Source organism: Staurois parvus, unplaced genomic scaffold, assembly GCF_062004578.1.
Source record: "Staurois parvus isolate SC_StPar_1 unplaced genomic scaffold, SC_StPar_1.0 ptg000207l, whole genome shotgun sequence".
In the NCBI taxonomy this organism is placed as follows: Eukaryota; Metazoa; Chordata; class Amphibia; order Anura; family Ranidae; genus Staurois; species Staurois parvus.
The window spans coordinates 6,613,259-6,633,287 of record NW_028318003.1 but is presented as its reverse complement, the minus strand read 5'-3'; the positions used below and the strand labels follow the sequence as shown (position 1 = coordinate 6,633,287).

The following is a 20,029-nucleotide window of genomic DNA, read 5'->3' as shown; positions in this document are numbered from 1 at the left end:
CTAACTCTGTCCCTAATACAGAGCGGTCTGCCTCTCTTGAATGACTGGAGGCAAATGAAGAATTCTAAAATGGCCGCTATTTATAGCTCGACCATTACACAGTGCTGGCTGCCTGGCTGCTGATTGGCTAATGCGATCACATGTCATTAAGGAATGCATTATGGATCAGCGCGCCTTGTCTGCACGCCTTCCCAGACATCCCCGCTCCCTCGCCGCACATGTCCGCCGCCATTTTAGGAAAATTTTCCAATATTCGACTCGAATTCCACTTCGCCTACTTCGATTCGCTCATCTCTAGTGATAAACATACAGGATCACATGTTGGACAGCATGGGGTTGATTTTCTAAAGGCAACTAGGTTGTTCACTTTGCAAGGGAAGTTGCACTTTGCATGGAAAGTTTCTCCAGAGCTTAGAGAATGTGGTGAGATTTAACTTTGCAAAGAATACCAAATTATGTGTAAAGAGTATAAAAAAACAGTATATTTGCTTGCACATGATTGGATGATGTAACTGAGCAGAGCTTCACCTTATTTACTAAGCTTTGTGGGAAAATCCCTTGCAAAGTGCAATTTCCCTTACAAAGAACAATATTTTTGTATTTTGTAAATCACCCCCTTACCCCTATGTGTATATGTCAGCGTAAAGAACAGCTTTGTCTCTTTTAAACAATTAAGCCTAACTTCTTTCTGCATATAATTTATTTTGTATAAATAGCATATTAGTTCCAAAAAACGTGCATAGAGACTGCAGTGGATTTGCATGTGATTACAAGGCAGCAAATGAAGATTTAGATTATCTGTACTGCTTTTATCATGTTTCCCTTTTCCCTATAGATATGGATTTGAAGGTGTAATCCTGGCCATTTATGGAATGGATCGCGCTGACTTTCAATGCAATGAGCCTCCTTGCACATTCCAGAATCCCCAACAAGTCCTGCAGCAATTAGATGTTGAAGATGCAAAGCTATATGTGGACTTTCTAGTGCTGGGAGTGTTTTTTATTGGGCTCCGCCTCCTGGCTTACCTCGTGTTACGTTACCGTGTTAAGTCTGAACGGTAGAAGGCAATGTTCATGGATTTTATTTCCATACACAGAATTCTATTCTAAGTAGGAAATGCAGGACACGGACTTGTCACAAAAAAAGTCATCTTAGGAGATCCCCCCATCCAAATGTCCTGTTCACGTCTCAATTTTTGTTTTCTGAACATCCGTCATGATAAGTTGAACTAAGTGATGGAAATATGCACAGTTTCTTCAGAGAGTGGCACAAAAGTCTCCTGTTCAAATTTTTGGGTAATGAAGCATGTTTACTGAATCTCTTTCAAAATGAAAATCAACTTAGGGACCAAGATAGCAAACGACTGCAGGACATAAAGAAGGACTACCTTGCCTTATGGAAGACTTTCAAGCAAGGAGTACTATCTTGTCAGCTACTGGAGGACTTCCATGCAAGGAGAAGTACCTTGTCAGCTAATGGAGGTCTTTCAAGCAAGAAGACGTACTTTGTCACCTAATGAAGAACTTTCAAGCAAGGAGTAGTATCTTGTTACCTAATGGAGGACTTCCATGCAAGAAGTAGTACCTTGTCAGCTGATGGAGGAATTCATATGGTTGCCTATCTTTCTAAATATTTCAAGAGTATAGTACCAGATCTTCATGATTATATCCCACTGCATGTAGCATTATTTATCTAGAATTTTACTTTATAGGGTGTCATTCATGAATTCTACCAGATGATAAAGAGGACTTACACTTCTTTTTGACTTAAAACAAGCTTGTGTTTTGCCCATGTAAAGCAAAGCAATAGGTTTGATTTAATAATGAGTCTTTCAATAGAAAATACTTTGTTCCTCCACCACTCTATTCGGTTGCAGGGAATGAAGAAAGTACCCGATACTTCCAGGTATGAAGCTTGTGTGACTCCTTGTGTCGGTGCTTGCTGATTGGCCCAGTATCACCTGGGGCTGGAGGATTCCTCAACTCTGTGTGAAATGGGTACATTTGGAACCTAAACAGGACTGTTTTTTATTGTGTCCAGTAGCGAACAGCAATGTGAAGGTTAGGTATATACATGCAGCTGGGGAGGAGGGCATTAAAGTTAAACTGTTTTGCCCATGGTGCTAATGCAATGTTAATAGTTTTGTTGGGATGGGAAGATAAATACTAACAGAAGGACTGAATACCATTCCAAGAGAAAATGCTGCTACATGATTCCTCCAGTATTGGTTATTTAAGCAAAACCCCAGGTCTTTGATGACTTATTCTTTAGTGAAGGGATGATTATCCCGTCTGCGCCCTAATACTGTCCTTCAAAAGAGCTCACATGGTTAAACGCTTAGGCTTTTGGTTATGTGAACGTCAGTATAGAAACCTGAAGTAGTAGGCAGGCATAGTGTTATGCCCACAGAAGATAAAAGAACAACAGATTTCTAGCTGTTGCTTTTGCCAAAAACCTTTCCATTAATATTTTTTGCTTTTTGTGTATTCTCTACTCTTGATGATTTTATTTTTTTATATTATGTTGCTTCCTTTAAAAAAACCTTTTAAACTATACTATATAGAATACAAAATTTTTATCAAATGTTATTGCAGTCCCTTACCTGACTTTGTCCTGTGGATATTAACTTCTCTACCAAAGCCATTTTGTTCCCATTTTTGCATATGTTAAAATGCACATTTTAGGCATGAAAATTAGTTAAACCCCCCTCCCCCCCAAAAAAAAAACAAAACACAAAACAGTATATACTTTCTGAAAGCAAAGACTTTGGAGAATAAAATAATGGTAGTTGCAATTTCTAATGTCACATGATATTAGCGCACATGTTTATCAAATGCAAATTTTCAGTAATAAATACACTATGGTTAATTTCAGTGCACACAAACACAATATATCACCCAATTTTTTTGTAAGGCATAAAAGATGAGGTTGTGAAGAGTGAATAGATACCAAACATGTCAAGCCTTAAAATTGTGCATGCCTGTGAAACGATAAATTTTGGTACCCAGAATTGTCCATAGACATCCCTTGTTTTCATGCGTAGTGCACCCATTACTAAGTAGGGACGGGGGACTTTTTTTGTCCATTTTTATATTGCTTTATGTTTTTGACTTATTTTTTTTTTTACACTTACCTTTATTGCTATCACATAGAGAGCCAAAAGGTTCTCTTTAATGTAAGAGCAGGGGTCTGTTAGAATCCCTGATGTCTCCCCTGCCCTCTACCGAAGCTAAAAGAGTACAGATTTGGGGAACTGGGGGTGCTGTTCCTTTGGTGGACTGTAGAAGAATCACATCTATATGAAATCCCATCACCTGCTCTCTAAATGTAAACACATTTTTAATAGAATTACTGAGCACCTAGTCACCCTGTAGACTTGTAGCATGCTTAGAAAAAAGCTCATTCTTTGTACTGACTTCTAGAAAGGACAGCACTGAGCCAATTCTTCTACCTAGTACCATTGCTGTAACTTTATTATTTTTTTTTAATTATTATTATCATCTTTTATTGAATTTTTATTTTAATACAAAAATCAACATTATACAATTTTTCAAAACATCTTTAATCCCACTAAATATCTTAAACCCTCCTATCCTCCCCCCCTCCCCACCCACCCATTAATTACCCCGTCCAACTCATTTGGACCACTTCTATCTTAACCAGTCTATTACTCCCATACACTTCCATTTACTCAATTTCATTGTCCAACTCTGTAAACCCGGGCACCCATTATTTCATGATATTTTCCTGATGTTTTAAACACATATCAGCTACTCCATTCTTTAAGTTTCTCCATTCTATCCTCATCAATATGATACAACTCTTCCATTGTATATACATATTCAATCCTCCTTATCAAATCTCTGAGCTTTGGGGGGTCCCTTAACTGACAAAATTTAGGTATAAGCCCTTTTGCTGTGCTAATTAAATAGAATAATAGGCTATTTTTATATTTTTTTAATTGTTCATCTGTCCTATAGAATAGGCACACCCACGGATCTTTTTGAATAGTTGTCCCTAGAGTCTCCTGTATTAGTTGGATCACTTCCTGCCAAAACCCCTGAATTCCTGGGCATGCCCACCATATGTGAGACATCGTCCCTCTCCCACCACAATCTCTCCAACACAGTGGCGACTTTCCTTCTCTTTGTTTGTGTGCAACACTCGGTGTACAGTACCATCTAGTTAAACTTTGTAATTCATTTCTACTATGTTCATATTCACCACCCCATGTATCAACTTAAACATCTTATTTTTCTGCTGCCCGTTCATTTTTGTTCCCAAATCTCTCTCCCACTTTACTGAGAACGGCGGAAGCCCAGTCCCCATCAATTCAATAAGAACTTTATTTATTTTAGATATTACATGTTTAAAACCTGTCTCTTAACTCATAATTTTTTCAAATGGCAACATGTCCTCCGGCATCCTCAGAGGCTGTGGGAGTGCTGATACAAATGTCCCAATTGATAGTACCTAAATTCATCTATAGTGAAAAATAAATCTTTTTTACTCTTCAATTCGTGAAAATTACATAACTTACTCTTACCTATTATATCCCTCAACCGTGCATTTCTATTTTTAAACCATTTCCCAGAAATATTATCTTTCAGGAAAAAATGTGTCTCAACCAAGGGTATTAACAGTGAATTATATTCCCACCCCATAGACTTGTGCAACCCATCCCACAGTCTCAACCTGGTAAATATATTGGCAACATCTGAAATTTATATAGAATTACTGGAACTATCACCATCTTAAATAAATTAATATGTCCCATCCATGAGACCCACCCTGTTGAGAGACATCTTAGCTCATCTTTAATTTAATTTATTAAAGGTATATAGTCAGCTTGATATAGGTTATTTATTAAAGGGGTTAACTTTATTCCCAAGTAGCTTAATTCCCTCTCCCTCCATATAAAGTGGAAGTCTTTTTGCAGGGTTTGCGATTCTACCTTTGGAGTATTGATATTTAAGATCTCAGATTTAGAAAGATTAATTTTCAAGTTTGAGAACTCCCAATACCTTTTTAATAAACCCATTAATTTAGGCAGCGTCAGTCTAGGGTTAACAATATAAAATAGCATGTCATCTGCATATCCTGTTACTTTATGCTCGACTTCTCCCACCTTAATTCCTCTGATATCTACATTTTTCCTTGCCAAGGCTAGCAGTGGTTCCAAGGATAAAACGAATAACAATGGTGATAATGGACACCCCTGCTAGTACCAATATACATTTTAAAGAGTCTGGATCCATTAACATTAATTGATGCAGAGGGGTTATTATATAGCCCCTTTATCCATCTTATCATCTTACTCCCCATTCCCAATACTTCAAGCGTATTGAACATAAATCCCCAATTTACCCTGTCAAAGGCTTTTTCTGCATTGACAGTATGATCTTCGACTGCTTTTCTCTGTTTGCTTTTTGTAAAAGTAGCAATGATCTTAAACCATTATCTCTTCCTTCCCTCCCTGGAACAAATCCCACTTCATCCAAATGTATCCACTCTGGCATCAGCTTCTTCATCCTAGTGGCCAGGACTTTCGCAAATAGCTTTGTATCAATATTTAATAATGAAAGGGGTCTGTAGCCAGCACATTGTGCACTATCCTTCCCTTCTTTAAGGATGATTGCTATATGCGCATGTAGTGATCCTTCTCTCATCTCCGTTCCCTCTCCTAGGCTCCATCATTTCTTTGAATTTTTTATAATATCCCACTGTAAAGCCATCTGGGCCTGGGCTTTTCCCTCCAGCTGTACTCTTCAAAGCCACATTAATTTCATCTTGAGAAATCATCCATTCCAACGCTTTTAATTTATCTCTAATTATTCTTGGTAGTTATGCCTCCTTCAGGAATCCTTGACACTTCCTATTTTTCTCTCCCTCGTTTCCTTTCTGACTTTCAGGATTTACCTCATAAAGTCTACTGTAAAACCTCTGGAACACATTAGCGATATCGGTGGTGGAAAACACCAGTTCACCATTCTCGTTTTTAACTTTTTCTATATAATTTCTAGATTTCTTCTCCTTCACTCTATTCATCAAATATTTTCCTGGTCTACTCCCCCACCGGCATCTTTCCTTTAAGACACTATTAAAAACTTTCCTGTTCTCATGCTCCAGTAATTCCCTCAGCTCTTCTCTTTTAAGAGTGAACCTCTGATGCACCTCTAAATCCTGTCTTTTTTTATGTGCCTGCTCTAATTTATGTAACTCTTCCATTAATCCCTTTATTTTCTTCTCTCGTTCCTTTTTTTTTGTGTGCCTAAAGCTATCAGGATTCCCCTTATATACGCTTTATTGTTCTCCCAGATAGTAGCCACAGATATTTCCTTCGTTTCATTTGTGGCAAAAAATTGCTCAATTTCCCCCATAAGCTTATTCTCTATTTCAGGGTCTTGTAAGAGTGCCTCATTTAATCTCCACATAGCCCTCCTGTTCTGCTCACCACCTACCCGTAGAATCGCCGTAACAGGAGCATGGTCTGAGGTGGATATCACCTCAATCTCAGATTTTATCAGAGATTCCAATTGTCTGTGCTCTATTAAAATATAGTTCAATCATGAATACAATCTGTGCACTGACGAGAAGAAGGTATAGTCTCTTTCTCTAGGGTGTTTTACCCTCCATGCATCTATTAATTCATTTTGAAATAACTTCTTTTTTAATATCCTCAATTTTCTACCTCCCTCTCTCAGTGCACCTGAAGAGGAATCCAACCAAGGATCCAAACACAGATTAAAATCTTCTGCCATGATCAAACTACCTTTCTTAAATTTCATTATTTTCCCAAACACCACGTGAAGAAATACCTCTGGGTTCTTATTTGGGTAATAAATATTAACCAGCGTATATTTTTGTCCCTATATTTCTCCTATAAGGCCTAAGTACCCTCTGGATCTATCAGTCTTTCCTCGACCTTAAAACCCATATTTTTTGAAAATCCAGTTGCGACTCTCTTAGCCACCTTTGTTGGTGAATACACATAATTCCAGTGTGGATAATTGCTTAACAATAACCTAATGCTTGTAACATAAGAAAGATGTGTCTCTTGTAAAAAGACCATGTCTTTAGAATAATGATATACCTCCCTCAGAACCTTATGTCTTTTAAATAGAGAATTTAAACTTTTCACATTGTATGTCATAATCTTAATCAAACCCAAACTTTTTTTATCCTTTCTCTTCTCTTCCACTCCTCTGCTTACATATAGACAGGCCCAAGATGTTTTTTTCCGTGGACATTCACCCACTCCCCTCCCCCCTTCCCTAAACTCCTCCCTCTCCCACCCTTAAAAACTCCCTGGCCTATATACTGCCCAAGAATCTGACGTGGGTTATCCCCACTAGCGATTCCTATTTTAGGGTAAGACTCTGAGCATGAACACCTAACCTGCTCCCTCTCTCCCATCTTGAGGGATCCCACCATTGGCCTCCAGAAGCTGGTCATCTTTGCTCCCCTACTTTAGAATCCCAACTGGGACCGCGTAGGAAAACATCCGAGAGGGCTAGGAGTGACGTGGGCAGAGGGACCTTAGAGAGAGAGAGAAAGAAGGAAGAAAGAGGGAAAAAACCCCCCACCATAACCACCCACCGATAGGAATCCATATTACAAGACAATCACCAGGCCTTAATTTCCCGACCTATATATCCTTCCTATAAACTTCACATTTCTTCCTCCCCATCTCACCCCTCCCCCTCTCTGCCCCCCAGAACCCCCCCCCCCCCACTATTTCCCTCTTTTATTCACTTGCTGCCAACTCTCATTTCTTAATTCCAGTCTCTCCCTATTCCCCACCGACCACCTCGCCATGTCCACCACCTGCAGATCTAATTTATCACAGAAGTCGCTTAATTCTTCTGGAAATCTTAGCCTGGCCGATTTCCCATCTTTACACCCAATCTGACAAGTCGGAAACCCCCAGTTTCTTCTCTCTCATCTGATCTAATAATGGTCTCAACGTTCTTCTTCTAGTCTCGGCGACTACATCCGCAAAAACGTGCAACTGCACCTCCCCGTATTTAATTTCGGGGACCTCTCGCATCCTTTTCCATATTTTCTCTGTCTTCATGATAATGAAAGCAAACGATTACATCTCTTGGGAGTTCTGACACAGTTCTTCGTATGTGTCCAATTCTGTGTACTCTCTCTAATTTAAGGGTTTCAGAGTCTGATCTTCCAATCAAAGGTTTAAATACATTCCATACTTTCCCCCACAGATCTTCTTCACCATGAACTTCTGGCAGTCCTCTTATCCTAAGGTTGTCTCTTCTTTCTCTATTCTCCTGATCCTCTAGTTTATATGATAGAGTCCTCTGTTCCCTTCTCAACTCTTCCACCTGCATTTCTAATTTAGTAATCTGCTGGGCCTGGGTTTCCATCTTCCCTTCAACTTCCTCCACTCTTGTTAACATTCAACCCAAATTGCTGTGAATCACGCCAGTTAATTTTTCATGGAAAGTTCCAATTTTACGGACATTTCCGCCATGTTGATTTTTGTCGGGATTTGTGACATTGCTCCCTGTTGATCCATCAGAATTTGCTCTGTTACATTATCCATAATTATAGATTCGTTCATTGAATTTCCTTCTCACACTCCGAGTGACAACCTAGTTTGCTCGCCCTCAATTCTCCTACTTCCATCCTGTTGTTTTTCAGGGCTTTATTCCTGTATTGGCATATATTTCTTGATTGTACTCTTATTTGGGTTTGATTGCGGTGTTTTAACCCCACCTCCCTTAGAAGATCTACTCCTCATATTGATTGCGCTTATCTATGGGAAATCTATTAGATGTATGTTTTATAGTTCAACACCGCTATTATTTATCTCTTAAGAGGTACAGATACAGTCACGAACAACTTTTTAAGAGGATATACAGAATAGACGCCTTCAATTTAACCTCTGAGAATTCCTCATACTTTAGTCTTCTGCCCGCCCATACCCATTCCCCATGTATGCATTTCACCTATGGCAGGGACCACAACATATTAACAGAAGCAAAAGAAAACTTCATGCCGTTACTCACGGTAACTCACAGCCACCATCCAAACCCGATATGCTGGCTCCGTTACTGCGTGTTCACCTATCCTTTTTGCAGTCTCCTATCACGTTCCTAAAGATAGTGTCCCTTCATGGGGTGGCCTAGGCAAGACTTCTCCCTGTCCACAATCCCTCAATTAGGGGTACCTCAGGGTCTCTGTTCCCTCTTCTTTTCTTTCAACTTTTTCTTCTGGAATCTCTTCTATGTCTCTCATCCACAGTATTCCTCCTCCTTACTCTCTTCAGATCTTCAAGGACAACGGTCTCATCCTTCTCAATCCACAGCTGTCACTCTCCAATGCCATCTCCTGCACACTGCACTCCGCAGGCTGCCTCCCAGCTGCAGCTCTCAGCCAAGGCCTCATACGCCTCCACTCACACAGCCTCCCAGAGCTTCACATGCTGGGCTGCATCCCCCACCCTCTCCAGAAGGACTGCCCAGCCCTCCACAGTCCAGCCGACTCCTGGAGCGGCACCAGCTCTCTCAACGCTCCGTGGTCAGGGGGTGTCGGGTATGGTCAGAGTAGGTGCAGAGCTCTCTCTCCTCACCACCTCACCTCTCCATGCTCAGGCACCTCCCTTCTCCCTTGTTGCCTCGCCGTTGCTGTAACTTTAGGGTGGAGAAATTTTAAGTTTTAGAAAATCATAGTTGGTTGCAGATTAAAATGGAAAAGTAACTTCTGTTGACATTACTTGCTTGTGTAAGCATCATGTGCATTTAATAACAAAAGCACTTTAAAACCTGGACTAAACCTATAGATAAATTCCTCAATATAACTGAAAATGCTGATAGTCAACTTATTTGACATTTATCCATATCTGAAATATTAGTTTTGGAAGCCATTTAACACTTGAAGTGGTACTAAACACACACTGCCTAATTTACATTCTCACTTCTCTTTCTGTATGTGGATGATGGCACTGGAATTATTTTATTAAAAAAAAAAAAAGGATCTTTTTTCCTAATCGATATATAGTGGTCACATGACCCAACTCTGTCCCAGCCTGTCTGTAGGGAAACAGTGGCATGAGGAGCTTCTAGTCCTCTGCCTCTGGTCACATGTTCAAAATGACAAAAAAAAAAACTTTTCGGATACAAAGTAAAAATAAATAATTAATATAAATAAACTGTTTTAAATTGTTATAAAAATATATATTTGAAATCAAATCTTTATTACTCTGCAGCAATAACATGTGTGGGCGCATTTCTGCAAGTCACAGGCTGCGTCTTAGAATAGCAATCAACTGAGCATGTGCGCTAGCTGCCAACGCTGCTCTACAAAATCCCCAACTGCAGTAGGAACATGGTCAGGAGGAGGAGACAGAAAACAACAGGATCAAAAAGGATTTTTGCAGAATACAGAAAATAAGTCCCATAGTGACTGAGTGACTATGAACAGCATATAATACAGCATTTATTGATAGTTTTTAATGATGTGGGTTTATAAAACAGTGCCTCTTTGCACTGCTATAGTTAACAAGACCAAATTTGTATGACCTGCTCCATCTCAACAGGTTATACTGAATATTATATTGTAGACCTTTCTTTTTTTCTCAGTTTTCCAAAAATGTCTTAAAGGGCACATGCAATTGACATTGCTGTTTGGTAACCAAAGTATGTTACCAACACCATTTCTTTACATTTACAAGGACTATGTGTAGTATAAAGAGTTGACAAGGAAAAGCATATTCAGATTACTTTTGCTTAATAATTACAATTAATAATGGAACATTTTAAACAAATTTCCACCAAATTCATTCTGTGTCAAACTCAAGCAGTTTTGATTCAGATGTAGTCATAACAAAATTGGCTGTGAAAATATGGTTTTATCTCTGAAGTCACAAATACATTTCCTAGAGTAGAACTATAGGCAAAACTTTTTTTTTCATTTTGAATACAGCAATGGAGGGTTTAACCCCTGTCAGATTTTTTTTTGTTTGCCATCTGTGTCCCATTGCAGAGATTTCCCTTCACTTCCTGTACTATAACCAAACAGGAAGTGAGAAGAAATCCACACAAATTAAAAGAATTCCTTGGGGACCCCCAGGTCACCAGAAATAGTGTTCACATCAGAAAATTTCCCCTCTATTACTTTTCTGTGGACAACCCAAAATGTGGGATTTTCTTTTACTTTTACTTTCAATGATAATGGTAAAAAGGATAAATAGAGAAGTTGAATCTCAACGGGGCCACAGACAGCAATAACAACTGCCTTTAGTTATACTTTGGCTAACACTACAAGACAACTCTCTGAATCAATATAGTACAATACTTTCCTATGTAATCATAATTTTGAATACTATTATTATGTATGAAAATCATACAAATTCTGGTATTGATTTTGTCTCCTGTGTTAGAACATTACATGCATAATCACTCTGACCACAAAAAAACCTTATAAGCAATAACCAAAAAAACTGCGCTAAAATGCATGATGGAATATTTAAATTAATGAAATATAATAATCTATTGCTGCCACCTCTAAAATACTTAGTAAACAACGTAACCTCTAAGTGATTCAGTAGCACAAAATATCATTCTCATCATGTCCCCTATGAGTAAGTCGGATATCACGAAACTCGTCAGGGCGTGACTGTGCAGCAACCGGAAGTGACGCGATCGGAACCAGAAGTGACGAAATTGGTGCCATTTTGTGGAACTCAGTATTGGTGAGAGCATATTTCACTTAGCTGGTTTCCTTACCTGCAACATCATTGGGCTTGATTACCATTTCTAGCTTGTGAGTGGCTGTCTATTTGAGGCAATAAAGAAGCTGTTTTATACTGCACCATTGGGGTTCCTTTGCTTTTTGTCTTTTACATGACCCTTTGAGAGACGATCACATAGGAGGAGGGAAGGTGTCTGTTTACCATTCATCAGCACTGGTATACCAACCATTTATCCATATCTATGTTATGTCATTTGAATATACTGGAATAAGAGAGATTGTGGTGAATTGGAGGAGGTGTTTGTCATCCAGTATATAAGTTGATCGTCTTGTGGATAACAACTCTTAAGCGATTAAGCCAACCATGAAAATGGGAAACACATCCATGTGGTGAGTGCACACCTGGGGACACTATATATTTTACTCACGTGTTGATTGTATTTAAAGAATCTGAATCATCTTGTGATAAAAAAGGACTTTTCTTTGGACTCTTTTCACTTGTATGAGTTTTCACTTTGAAATGTGTTGTTTATGCTTATGATATTTTGCGCTACTGAATCACTTAGAGAATACATTGTACGCAAAGGACCTTTGCCCCTATACAAAGCAATTTCTAATGATGTCATCTAGAATAAGCAGTTCAGTATTGGGTACCACTTCACAAAAAGGATATCAACAAACTAGAGAAATTGCAGAGAAGGGCAACCAAACTGATACGAGGCATGGAGGAGCTTAGCTATGAGGAAAGATTAGAGGAACTGAATTTATTCTCTTGAGAAGAGGAAATTAAGGGGGGATATGACTGCCATGCATACTGTAAATACTTTGGTGGTCCATATAGTGAACTTGGTGTTGAGTTTTTCACTTTTTTTACAAAAGGACGAGGTACTCTTTATGTCTGAAGGAAAAGAGATTCAATCTCCAAATTCAAAAAAAGTTTCTTCACAAAAGGACCTGTGAAAATGTGGAATAGACTCCTTCATGAACTAGCTCTGACCAACACAGTAGTTTGTTTTAAAAAAAGAGCTGAATGCATTCCTAAATGAACAAAATATAACTGGATATTAACATTTGTAGGTAATCACACCAAAAATTGTTGATGTAGGGAATATCCGATTGTCTTCAGGGGATCAGGAAGGAATTTTATTTCCCCCGCTGGAACAAATTGTGTAATGGTTTTTTGCCTTCCTCTGGATCAAGTGTGGATATAGGGTTCTGTACATGGAGGTTCGCTATTTATTTTTTCTATTGGTTGAACTAGATAGACTTGTGTCAATTTTAAGCCTATGTAACTATGTAACCTCTTGCTTTATCGATGGTAAAATCCTTCCTCGTTTCATGTAAAGACTTATCGGTAAAAAGTGAAACTGATATACTTTGCATTGACTTTTGACTGCATTCATCTATACTAAATAGGTCACTTTCAAAATGTCTTTCTTTCTGGCTTAAGCAAGCCCAGCTGTTCGACCGTTTTTATTATAAACTCTCGTTCTATCTATTGCTTTCACTGTTTGCCAGCTCAGAGAGTAATCAAACAGCAGCTGGATTACTGAAAAAAGAAAATGACTGTTAGATGCTCCTCTGCATGCATTACATTGTAAAAAGATCTCTCCCAATGTTTTTATTAATATAGCAGCCTCTGTATGTTCTCCAGGTCTATCATGTTCACAACATGGTGCCTAAAACTGTACTCCATATTCAAATTGTGGCCTTATAAGTCATTTATACAGGGATAATGATATATTCATGTTATAAATTATATGTTATATCTCCTTTTATATGCAATCCGAGATTGTATTTTCTTTTGTAGCTACAGCTTGGTATTGAGTACACCCGCTCCACTTTCTTCAACTGTATTTCATGTAATATATAAAAATGAATGCTATTATCATGGCCTTACGTTTATTAACAAAGCCTAACTCCAAGAACTACACTGATCTTTATTTTCTAGTCTCTTTCCTGCTTGATGGAGGGCGTTTTTGTTTTTTTTTTTGACTGAGATGATTTAGCTCGTTTCTCAGAATGCTTTGTGAAGATAAAATATGCAAATGTTTTCTGTTGCAGTAACTACTCATGTCCAATATACAGAAGTTTAGGGCATGGAGACTGTTCATTGCAATGTGCAAAATTATTAAAAATAAAGCCTTAAAGTGTTACTAAACCCACAACAATAAAATCAGCCTGTATATGTAGTAAAGCATGCTTGGTATACTCACTGTGGGACCTAAGGGGTTAATCCTCGGCATTGTGTAAAAAGGCTGTTTGATCCTGTCCTCTCTGATCTTCCCCGTCTTCTGCTGTCCCCAATCCATCTGCTGATAGTACAGAGCTCTAGGAGTCGCCCTGCACATGCTCAATTTAGTATGTATGGCTAGAGAGTTTTTTTTTTTTCTTTGGGGGTTGCATGTGATCAGCACAGGGCCAATTAGCACTGTCCAGAGAGGGTTATGCAGCCTCAGAGGACAATCAGGGGAGAATGAAAACTCCTCCTACATGTTTTAACCAGTGCTCTACTGGACACTGATAGAGATCACAAGACTGCTCTAACTGCTGATGAGAAAAGGTAGTTAGTAGTTTATATTTACTAAAATAATTGCATTTTCATGTTCTGTGTACTGTGGGAGATCAGATATAGTGAATGCAGGATCCATTCTGGGTTTAGTAACACTTTAAGTCACGTTGACTCTACTGGCAGCCTTGTTGCCCCTCATCCCACAATAAAACACTTTTAAGAGGGCGTTGACCGGTGGTTGGAAGCAAAATAGTACCTCTTTACCACCTGTATCAACACTGAAAATTCCACACCACGTCGTCACAGCAGCATGCAAAGCATCACATCCTAATCATGTGTTCAGGCCTCACTGGGGAGAGTAAAGGTATGGCTCAATCACATATTTTTTACTACCCGCAGGTGTGAATGAGCCCTTACTGAAAAGTTCATTTTTTTATATTAGCATCTGTCATTTTCATTAACACTAAAAATCAACATTTAATTTGCTGCACATATGGAGTTCTGACATCTTGCATATGCATGGCTGACAACAGTTGCCTTTACTACACCTCTGTGGCTTCACAGCCATCCTGGTCATTACTCACTCCCCTACAGGGGATATTGCACTTGTGTAAAAGCTGTGAGCTCCTAGTCAATGCCATTACTGCCCGGGGAACCCACACTCCTATTTTATTTATTTTATATGGTTCCAGTTTTACTAAGACACATTTAGAGGCATGCACCCTTTGACCTATTAATTCTGTGGGGCCCAGCTCTACTGTAGCTAACTTCTCTTCTCCTTTCTAAGGGCAATCGATTTGTCCTTTTAGTTAATAGGCCCCCTGACCTCATCAGTCACATATAGGTCCAATTAATTAAATACCGCTGGACCCTTATCTTGCAAATGCATGGGACTGATAATGCATAGGTGCTTCTACTGCATCTCATTTGCCTCATGCCTATCCTGGCTACTATTCGAAGCATTGGCTCCTCTACAGGGGTTATTGTGCTTGTGCTATTGCCGTGAGCTCCTAGTCAAGCCCACACTGGGACCTCACCCTCCTGTTTCTTTGTATAGTTCAACTTTACTGAGATGCATTTGAGAACTTGTCCTTTATGGCTTATTTGTTCTGTAGGGCCCAGCTCTACTGGAGTTAAATGTTCTCTTCTGTTCTAAGGCCAACTGACTTATCAGCTTGTAATGGACCCAGTGACTTTAGGTGATGACCCTGAAGGGCTACCCAGAGCTTGGAGCTTTAGGCAGAAGATAACAGATCTGGAGCCTACTGGACTGAGGCATAGGGTAAGTAAAAAACCTTTTCCCTGCACCCATAGATTAAACTAGCATTTAACCCTTGCAGTGCAGGAAGGCTGACTGCAAAGGTATATTTTGTCTAATTTCTGGAGTTCAGCTGTAAGCTAAAGTTCACACCTGTGCAATGTATTAACACAAAGCTTGTTGATTTGTAATAATGTGTGTTGTGTTAGGCAGCCCTTTCACATGAATGGGGTTCCTTAGCACGCTAAAATGCACCATAAAAGGTGCATGTACTTGAAAGACAGCTCATCTGAAGGCACAGTATTTCATTACCATGCATTGTGGTGCACTAATATTCCTGTGTGTTGGCAAGGTACAGTACATTGGGGTGCCATTAAGAATTGATGGCACCACAGCATCACAACCGGCAATAAGCATATTTTAATGTGTTGCAGTAACACACACGCTAACACTCATGTTCCTGCAGTGTAAAGGTAGAAGGGAGTCTAAATTGTCTGTGTTGCCATTTTTAAAATGATCCATCTGTACACATGCTATTATCCTACTGAATTTTCTTATTTTACCAGGTCAGCAATAAATAAATTGGGCCTTATTCCAGACCCTGTGGAACATCCCTATTATACCTTGGCCCATTTGAAATGTAGTGCTTTTACAATCTCCTTATTTTCATATGTCCTTTAACCTATTCTTTACAATTTTCACTCATTCTCCCATATTTCTTGAACCATCAACATCTATACTAGAATAATATAAAGAACAGCATCAAATGCTTTTGCAAAATGCAATCAAATTATCTTAATTATTTCCAACATTCAAGTTTAAATGTAATACCTTTTAAATGTATTTACAGTATATGAGCTATACATGACCCTATGGTGAGAGTATTTTTGTTCTATTTATGTTCTTTTTAGCAGGTGATTTTGGCTTCTGTGGCACCCAGCCAGCAGCTGTGCAACCTTCACAGCAGGTCTGGCTTATTCTTATAAATGATACCTGGGCCAGACATGGTAAATGTTGGTCCACATATATTTAAATATATAGTCCTTGGATTCATTGCCTTTCTCAAGCCTCAATAGGTTCTGTTAGAATAGGATGCTTTAGTTTTAGCCATTCTAGTCTAGGTTGGGTCTCTCCTAACTAATGATATAGGAGTAAAAGGCTGCTAATTCACCATTGCTGTGTCATGTCCACATCATCATGGGTAGGCTGCATTTTTCTCAGAATTTCAATCCTAATGTAAAAACCTCTGTGTACTAGGGCAAGGAGTGATGGCATAGCTCACAGGCTACAGCTCTTCTATGTGCGCCCCTTCCTTAGTAATCAACCTCACTTTTTCCCACCTAGACATAGGACCTCAAAGGAAACTTGTGCTAAGAGAAGAACAAGGGCTGGCAATGCTGATTTTGCTTTTTGAAAATATAAACTACCTGCCTGTAATGCAGAGCTAGTGGCTTCAATAGTTTCTTAGTCCTAGGGCAACTATGCAGGCCAGGTGTTCTGACTTCACTAGTTGCATTTTTTTTATGGATCATTAATTCAGAAAGTATTGAAGGCAGTGATAGCCAACCAATTAGCATTTTCAGGAGGTCACCAATCGCAGCCTAGATATTTCCCTCAATACAGGTTTCTTTTATGATCTCAGGTTTTGTTTTGTGTTCTTTCAGATAGTGTATATTTTCAGATTTGTATGCCTTTTAATCAAATCTATGAAATGCTGCTTTATTCTATAGTTTTGCAATATAAACTGCTGCTGGTATATGCACTGACATTCTTGTGTTGCTTTAGAATGTGTCTGCTCCACTAAGCAATACTGCCCCAATACTGAATCATAGTCATATGTATTAGAATGTTGGTGATGGTAAAACATCAAGTATTAAGCATTAACAAATGTTTTTTTACTTGTGAATATATCCATTTTACCCAGATCGTAAATGCACTTTAAGTTTTTTGGCAGGCATGTTTACTGTATGTTTCCACAACTCCATTCTAAGAATATCAGTGAAAATGTAGATGAATGTGTTATAATTGTACAGAATACTAGATTTTTGTAATATTATTGTAATTGGGTCTTGAAGTAGTTAATATTTTGACATGATATATGGGTTCTATTGAAGGATGTGCAAAATGACAATTGTAGTAGACTGATCAATGGAATTAGATTGTAAATATGCCATTTGTTGCAAGGCATCCTGCAATCTCCGGGTTTTATGGTCAGTGTCATGCACTGAAGCACATGCATTATGATAGAAATAATCTTTTTAAAAGGACATATGCGAATGTTGCTGCTTGAGAAGGTTATAAAATATCTTTTCATGTATTAAACTGTAACAGTATACTTATGTGTTTTTGTATCATTTATACTCACTGACGTCTTTGTACACAAGCACACTGGAATGCATATCTCTCCTAGAACCTACAGAATCCTCCAGATTACAGATACCACTTAAGGTCTACACCAGTAGCCGACATTTTGTCTGATACTAAGCACTCTGTATGTTTCCAATATCATTTATCCATTTATTATAAACCTACAGTCTCTGTAGCCTTCTATGTATTTAGCTCACTTTGGTTTTTTAATTATTTTTTTAGAGGGCTGCCCTATTAATATCGCTGTACGGGACCTCTGTGTGAGGTCCCGATCATGCGATTACTGATTGGCCAATCAGTGATCACTTGAATAGTAATAAGCAAGATGCCACTTCTGACATCATTGCTTACTACTAGTGAAATCTGTGAATGATCAGAGGTCACATGGTACAAGGCCATTCACAACAGCCTTGTACCATGTGACAAGCTGTGACCAATCACAGCTTTCACAGTATTTCTCAATGGCTGCAAGAATGCAGCCAGAGAGAAGGAGAAATGATTGCTTTTACAGCATTTATGGGTGTAAAAGCAATCAGTGTAAAAAAAAAAAATCTTCATCACCCCCCACAAGTAGTACAGTGTCACCATGGTGACACTGTACTGCTAGGATGACAGTATGTAAAAAAAAAACCCATAAATAATAATATAAAAAAATAAAATACAAATGTAAAAAACATTTTTGAAAAATTATAATTTTTGGTTATAAACTAATTTGTTTTTGTTTTTTTACTAAAAAATAGCATTTACGCCAAGATTTATGAAGAAAGATTATTTATTTGCAAAAAACACTTTTTTTTCAAAATGTTCGGACTTTTTCATTTATATAGCAAAAAAATAAAAATCCCAGTGGTGAATAAATACCACCAAAATAAAGTTTTATCTGTCTCAACAAATGCTAAAAAAAAATCATATGGGTCCAGTGTTGCATGACTGCGCAATTGTCATTCAAAGTGTGATAGCGCTGAAAGCTGAAAATTGGCTTGGACTGGAAGGGGGTGAAAGTGTCTGGACTTGAAGCGGTTAAAAAACAAAACAAATAATAAAAGGTAAAAACAAACTAAGGATAAAAGTAAACATATAAAAATATCCCCAAGAATAAAAATAAACAAATGTGTTAAATAAACCAGTAACATGAATGTAAACAAATGTCAGATAATGAAAGGATAATGTTCCCAGCTCTCTGTATCCGTCCCAGTCATTCAGTACAACGCCCATACAGTGATCTCGTCCTCCGTGTCTATTCCTGTCTCCCTGCCCGGCTCCTCCTATTCAGATTCGGTGCACTGCCGCGTCATTTCTGCTCGCCATCCTGGCAGAGAACCACAAGATTGTACCTGCTGAATTAATGCTAAAAAATGCATATGGGTACAGTGTTGCATGACCGCGCAATTGTCATTCAAAGTGTGATAGCGCTGAAAGCTGAAAATTGGCTTGGACTGGAAGGGGGTGAAAGTGTCCGGACTTGAAGTGGTTAATTAGATATTTTCACACACAACACATGCATACTTAGAATTACACAATAAAACACATTCTGCTGCTCCTCTGAGTATGGTGAGGGAGACTTTTTCAATGTTTGAACTGATTATGTACCAGACATTGTATCTTGTGTACCACACAAATCAACCAATCAAATACAGTGTACTGTAATGGTCTAATCTGTATGAGGGATAAGGGAATATATCTTAACCTCTTCCTGCCGGCTGCATGGATATGTGAGGCCTCTTGGCAGGTGGGCTTTAATGCCGAGCGGCCGTATATGTGTAAACAGTTTACTTTGCTGAGAACCGGCTACCTGCACACTCCCAGCACAGTAATTAAACTGTCACAGAAAGTTCCTGTCGCATGCTTGCGATCAAGAGCTTTCGATCATGTGACCACTGTGAGAGCCAATCACAGCAGACTGGAATGCCCACCTCTACCTTCCTGGCACGTCAATCCACTTAGAGGGCTGGGAGGCAGCGGCAGGAAGGGGTTAATATAGGAAATGCCTTACACTGGTCTGGCAACACTAGAACTGGTGTGACAGCAATCAGGAACTGTTGCTGGCTTACACTGGGACTTGTGTAGCAGTGCTGAGGATAACTGTTGCAGGTTTACAGCGGTCTAGTGACACTGCAGACTAGTTGGGCAGCATTCAGGAACTAGACATGTGCGATTCTGTTCATTGCCATTTGTTT

General features: G+C 38.8%; 1 protein-coding gene across 1 annotated transcript in view; it reads left to right on the top strand.

The window, feature by feature from the left end:
• The window catches only part of ABCG4 (ATP binding cassette subfamily G member 4), a 112,850-nt gene extending 95,030 nt beyond the window's left edge, over positions 1-17,820 (top strand). Inside the window, exon 15 of the mRNA XM_089678581.1 lies at positions 836-17,820. Within this exon, the coding sequence (XP_089534707.1) occupies positions 836-1,061 (226 nt within the window). The 3' untranslated portion in view covers positions 1,062-17,820. The remainder of the gene's footprint in view (positions 1-835) is intronic.
• Positions 17,821-20,029: the final 2,209 nt, after the last annotated feature.